Source organism: Podarcis cretensis, assembly GCF_951804945.1.
Source record: "Podarcis cretensis genome assembly, chromosome: 7".
Lineage (NCBI taxonomy): Eukaryota > Metazoa > Chordata > Lepidosauria > Squamata > Lacertidae > Podarcis > Podarcis cretensis.
Genome location: NC_137176.1, coordinates 90,493,624 through 90,500,392, shown reverse-complemented (window position 1 = coordinate 90,500,392; position 6,769 = coordinate 90,493,624). Strand labels below are relative to the sequence as shown.

Genomic DNA, 6,769 nt, shown 5'->3' with positions numbered 1-6,769 from the left:
TCTCCCCAGAGAAGTTTGCCTGGCGCCTTCATTATACACCTTTAGGCTCCAGGCAAAAGCGTTCCCTTTTAACCAGGCCTTTGGTTGACCTGATTGACATCCTAGGGGTGAACCAATGGAGGAAAATAAATACTGATGATTCTTGTCATTGTTTTACTGATGATCTGTTAATTGTTTTATATGATTTATGTTGTGATTGTGATGCGCTACAATGTTATCATTCATTGTATGTAAGCTGCTTTGTGACTCGTGTGAGTGAAAATCAGCATAGAAACAGAATCAACCAACCAGTTTATTACGGTCAGAATCCAGCAGTTTAAAAATAGCTAAAAATACAACAATTTACAAGTTGCAATAATTATAAGAATAAGCCAGAATAAGATCAGGGAGACAAGAGTCGCTGAACAGCACCTTAAAATAACTAGAATTATAAGTATTACTAAAGCAATCCTGTTGAAGACTGGGGAAGAAGAAACACAAGATTTCATAAACGGAATATTAATTGTGCCTCTATAAGGTTTGCATAGAAATATAAGCATTCAAATGAAATGAAGAAACGTGGACCCCTTTCTTTAACAATGTTAATGACCAAAATCAAGACCTTGTTATATCAATAGCTCCATCTTCTCAGAGGAGAGGTTACATTAAGTAACATGTTCGAATGTTGAATGTGTTGTGTGTGATGATGGATACAGAACATAATGTGATCGACAGACGGGATTCTTTAAAAAAACACTTTTATTTAAATCCTTAAAACAGCCAATTCTAACAAATAAGGTACACTAAAACATCGGTTTACAAATGCTAACAGCATTGCAACAAGAAAGGGGCAAGTGCTGTAGAAGCAGAAAGATATTTATTTATTCGCAAACCGTTCTCAGTTTTTAAGCAGCGCCTGTCTCCCGAGTGATCCCTCTTACGCTGTACTTGAGGTGCTCAGACCCCACTTGCGGGTTCAGGGGTCCTGCCATCTCAAGCCCACCCTGTAAAACAATTCTTCCATCTCTTTTCAGGGACACCTGGAGCGTCCCGGTCACAACCTCCTATTTCAGAAATCCTTCTCTTCCAGAAATCAGATTGCAAAATGTTGGTTCCTTCCATTGATATTTAAATCACACCACTTGGTTAGGGAGGAAGCAAATTTATATGCATATCACCACCCTTGTTTATTTATTGCTAAGGACATCTAGCACTCTAGGCATGCAAAATGGTTTTGCAATCCTGATCTGGCCCATCCTCGCAACAACCCTGTAGGGTAGGTCTTAAAATAATTTTTAATGTTTTTAACTGCTAAGCAGGTTACAGGCTGAAGGTGTGCTGGGTGGTGATTATACAGCACCTGATATTCACTCTCTTGTGCAATTATTTCCCCGAAGTTTTCTTGACCCCTTGATGTCCGTTTGAAGGGAGAATGGCAACAAACCTTTGAAAGCAGTCTGGAAATTGCTGAAGTTTTCCTGCTCTAGATTACATGGCCAAGTTTTTTCCCCCCCTTCCCCTCTTCTGTTCCCTGGGCAATGTTCCTCCAAAATCCACCCGCCCTCTTCCTGAAGCCTTACAGTCTGGTCCACAGGAGGCCGAAAGCGAGGGCAGCTATAAAAGCCGTGGCGGAGATTGCGGCCCTGGCCTGTTGCCCGGAGCCAACGTTGCAGATGTCGGTGTCACAACAGTAGACCGGGCGAGTTTCACCGATCCCATCTGGCTCCGAAGGCACACAGTTTTTGGCGCAGGATTTGGTGACGGTGATGTTTCCAAAAAAGGGGTATCCTGGAGGAAGAATGAGAGAAGGTGGAGAAGGGAGGCTTTTCAGTGATGCTGTTCTTCAAAGTAAGGTAGCTCAGTCGGTAGAGCATGAGACTCTCAATCACAGGGACATGGGTTCGAGACTCACATTGGGCAAAAATATCCCTGCACTGCAGAGGGTTCGGCTGGATGACCTGTGGGGTCCCTTCCAACTCTACAATTCTGTGATTTTATGAAATATCCTCGTTCCTATTGTTATGGATGTTGGGAGGCTGTTCTTTGTTTAGCCGACGGCTTGCCAAATGTCCTGGATGACCTATCCGAGGTCAGCTAATAAACAGGAGCTAATAAACAGGAGATGCACTCCTGATGGCTAGAAATCTCTCTGCAACCTTGGAATGCAATGCGCACCACAGTTTGGGACGGGAATGGGGAGGCAGAGAAAGACTGAGATAAGGGTGCATTGGCGAAAGCATCCCAGGTGCACGCTGGCTCAGTTGTCAAGGGCAGTGTGCCTAGCTTGAATATTAGGGGGTGCAAATCACAAGTGGGCTTAAAATATATAAATTGATTAATTAATCACTTAGAGCTTCTTACACCCCTGTTAAGAGCTCCTGTAGTGCTCCAGTCTCATAGTTTTTTTTTATATTTATGATTTTCAGTTTTATACATTTCAATAAATTTACATTAAACATTTTAGAACTTGACTTCCCTCTTTCTGCGGTTCCTTAAATTTATTTTTAATATTTTCCACATATCCAAATTAACTTAATTGACCGTTTATTTATCTACTTTAAATATATAATAACGGCAGGTTATTACAATAATCCTGCCAATGTGCTTATCTGTTTACAGGTTGTTGTTTGTTTTTTGTAAATATTCAATAAACCATTTTCCATTTCTTTTATAAAAAGTTTGCCGTCTTGATTTCTTCTTCAACCAGTGTCGTAATGAACATCATTACATTTATATCACAACTCTCCTCCAAGGTAGGCTAAGCCGAGAGACAATGACTGGCCCAAGGTCACCCAGTGAGTGGGGATTTGAACCCTCGCATCCCAGGTCCCAGTCTGACACTCTAATCACTACACCCCACTGCCTTCAATGGAGGGAGGCAACACAGTTCGTGAAACTGCCCTCTTCTGTTGAGATGAACAGATCCTGCCCAGAGTGGATCGCTTGCATGCAGCCAGTGGCTGCAGGATCAAAGAAGCGACCCCAAGTACCAGTGGTTTTGAATGCAAATCATGAAAGTGATTCTTTAACTGTGCTTGGAGCGGGTTGGGCTAGATGAGCTTTGGAGATCCCTAACAACTCTACGATTCTATAAAAGGCCAATGCAGGAACAGAGGAAAGGGTCACTTTAGGCCAGCCTTTGCCATCTTGGCGCCCCTTCCGCAGGGTTCTGGGCTACAACTCGCAACAGCCGGTGCAACCAATGGCCAAATGGGATTTGAGGTCCGAAACCAGGGTGCCCCTGGTTGGCGGAGGGCTGATCCAGGGTTTGGGTTGCGTCCCCACGTCCTTACCTGAATCCACCGAGTGCACCGTTATCTTGCAGTGTGTGCTGTCTGCGGAGCAGTTGACAAAAGTCAGGCAGTTGCTGAGGTCAGTGGGTTCTTGGCAGCTATAACACTGCAAACAGAGCCCTGTAAGAGGAGGAAAGGGAATTGGTGCGCCAGGCTTGGAGCTGCGTCTTCACCTCCGGCGGAGGGGCTTTGGTTCTGTCTGCCATTAAATGTGCCAAATCGCTGCAAGGATTGTCAGAAACTGCCATACACTGAGTCAAACCACATTGCTCCATCAAGCTTGGTAGTTCCTACACTGGCTGGCAGCTGCTCTCCATGGTTTCAGGAAGGTTCCTGTTCCTTAGAAATGCAGGGGAATGAACCCAGGAATTTCTGAATTTAAAGCAGCTGCTGAACCACTGATCTATAGATCTATCTGGGTCAGTGTTTCTCAACCTTGGGTTCCCAGATGTTGGACTACAATTCCCATCATCCCTAGCTAGCAAGACCAGTGGTCAGGGATGATGGGAATTGTAGTTCAAAAACAGCTGGAGGCCCAAGGTTTGAAACACTGATCTAAGTAAAGGTAAAGGTAAAGGACCCCTGGATGGTTAAGTCCAGTCAAAGGCGACTATGGGGTTGTGGCGCTCATCTTGCTTTCAGGCCGAGGGAGCCAGCATTTGTCCACAGACAGCTTTCCAGGTGATGTGGCCAGCAGGACTAAACCGCTTCTGGCGCAAAAGAACACTGTGACGTAAGCCAGAGCACACAGAATTGCCGTTTACTTTCCCACCACAGTGGTATCTATTTATCTACTTTCACTGGCGTGCTTTCGAGCTGCTATGTTGGCAGGAGCTGGGGCAGAGCGACGGGCGGGGATTCGAACTGCCGACCTTCCAATCAGGAAGCCCAAGAGGCTCAGTGGTTTAGATCGCAGCGCCACCTGCGTCCTGGACAGATCTATCTAGTGAGCCCTGATTCATGAGTCGTAAGTTGAAGCTTTCCTTTGTCTTTCATCCTGAGACATCAAGCACCAAGAAACCATGGGTTCATGCCATGGAGGCTTACTCAGAATAGAACCACTGAAACTAATAATTCCAGGTGGATCACATCCATTAATGCCAATGGGTCTACTCTGAGTAGCACTAACACCAGCTACAATCCCATGTTCTTCCCCTCTGTCAAATCACAGACTGAAAGTTCTTATTATTACTAATAATTCATTCTGTTAATTCCTCTGTCACAGAAGCCATTCAAGAACTTATGAGGACCCCACAGCTTCACAAAAAAGGCTGAGCCCTGTCAATTCTATTTTTTCTTTTTTTAAAATGATATTTATTAGAAGTTTCAAAAATTACAGAGAAAGAAAAAAGAAGAAAGCAACAACAACAAAAGAAAATTTTCAAAGCATATATAACAATACTTAAAAGAGGGGGAAAAGAGAAAAACAAACATAAAAATCAATACAACAGTAACAATAAAAACACAATATTCCATATCTTTATCTTTCATTGAGCCCTGTCAATTCTATTGTTGTTGTTGTTATTATTATTATTTGTATATTTGTAGATCTCAGGGTGGCTCACAACAGAAATACAAGATAAAAAACACAAAATACATAATGAAAACAAGGACGGGAAAAAACCAATAACCAACCCACCCCTCCCACTTTAGATGTGATTTCAGCATCGAAGGTGCTTAGGCTGCATTTTAAATTGCATTTTAGCCTGTATTTTAAATTGGTCCCCCCCATTATGTTTTTATTGTAATTTTACTGGTGTTAGCCGCCCTGAGCCCGCCTCTGGCCATGGAGGGCAGGGTATAAATAAAATTTATTATTATTATTAGGCTAGAACAGGGGTAGGCAACCTAAGGCTCGTGGGCTGGATGTGGTCCAATTGTTTTCTCAATCCAGCCCATGGACGGTCTGGAAATCAGTGTGTTTTCAAATGAATAGAACGTGTCCTTTTATTTAAAATGCATCTCTGGGTTACTTGTGGGGCATAGGAATTTGTTCATATTTTCCCCAAAAAATATAGTCCGGCCCACCACATGGTCTGAGGGACGGTGGACTGGCCCTCTGCTCAAAAAGGTTGCTAACCGCTGGGCTAGAAGACCCGTTGGTTCCCTTCCAATTCTACAATTCCACGATTTCTAGGAAATCGTAAAGGTAAAGGTAAAGGTAAAGACCATTAGGTCCAGTCGTGGCCGACTCTGGGGTTGCGGCGCTCATCTCGCTTTACTGGCAGAGGGAGCCGGCGTACAGCTTCAGGGTCATGTGGCCAGCATGACTAAGCCGCTTCTGGTGAAACCAGAGCAGCGCATGGAAACACCATTTAAGAAATCGCAGCGCACCCCTGAGATTGTACAGAGTGCAGCTCCAGATTCTCAATTCTTGGGTGGCCATGACACCTCCTTGAGGGCAGGGTTCAGCTTCTCTTTCCTTCACACCACCATCCCAGTTTCACAGCCAAGCCGCCGGGAGCACCCCTAGATAGAAATGAATCTTACCAAATTGTATGGATGCCAGGAAGGCCAGCCCAACAGCCAGGAATGCTTTCATCCTTGCAGGCAAACTCTGGAGGGCTTCTGAACACTCCCAGGCGGCTCCTCTGCGCCCGTTCCCAGTTCCTGCCGGGCTCTGCTGGGACCTTATTATATACCTGGCCACAGCCCTTTTCCTGTCCTGCGCTCAGCTGTGCTGTCAAGGAGAAAGGGCTCTCTCAGTCGCTGAGAAGAAGATATGCCTTTCTTTGCGGCCACACCTCCTCCACCCTCCACCCTATTCTTCTAGGGACATGCCCAGGAGCGAACAAGAGGGAACAGAGAGGTGTCAGTCAGAAAAAAAAAGAAAAAAGCACGCAGGCTTGATCTGGGACAGAAGTAGACCTGAACGGTTACCTGGAGCTCAGTGCTGGAAATCTGGGCAGACAGTCCTCTCTGACGATAGCTGTCAACTTTTCCCTTTTCTTGCGATGAATCCTATTTGTAATAAGGGAATTTCCCTTAAAAAATGGGAAACATTGACAGCTATATCTCTGACGCACCTTCTTGTCTGCTGGGGTCTTGGGCTTCTGACGGTGCAAAAGCCATTTGTGGTGAGGGTTATCGATACCGGTGAATTTTTCACCTTTCCACTTCCCCAAATGAGGGGTGCTAAAAACTGGTAGCATGACTTTGGCCTATTTTGGTCAAATCAATGCCATTTCGTTTTGCTTGGTGTGTAAAATTGCACAGATACCATCGAAAATGATTGCCCCAGTACTTGCAGCTATGTATTGTTGCTGATTGATTGATCTATATTTAGGGTTTCGCCTGACATTTCCGGAGAGAAAAGTAAAAGTCTTTCGTTTTGCGAAAGCTGTTTCTGTGCTTCTTCGTCAAACCAAGCTAGATATTGTGCAAAAACAATAAATAAATAAAAGCAGATTTGAATTCCTCGAAGCCCAAGGCACGTTTTGCAAGAAGAAATTTGCAAATGCTAAGTTTCGGCCCCTGAAATGAGACGCTCTATTAAT

The 6,769-nt window shown here is 44.5% G+C and overlaps 1 protein-coding gene across 1 annotated transcript; it reads right to left on the bottom strand.

The window, feature by feature from the left end:
• Positions 1 to 1,491: 1,491 nt before the first annotated feature.
• On the bottom strand, positions 1,492 to 5,978 carry LOC307220546 (ly6/PLAUR domain-containing protein 2-like). Its single transcript, XM_079984567.1, has 3 exons — positions 5,763 to 5,978; positions 3,273 to 3,392; positions 1,492 to 1,767 (listed from the first exon to the last, which is right to left on the bottom strand). The coding sequence occupies exons 1-3, from the start codon at positions 5,812 to 5,814 to the stop codon at positions 1,556 to 1,558; spliced, it is 384 nt and encodes a 127-aa protein (XP_079840693.1). The 5' UTR covers positions 5,815 to 5,978; the 3' UTR covers positions 1,492 to 1,555.
• Positions 5,979 to 6,769: the final 791 nt, after the last annotated feature.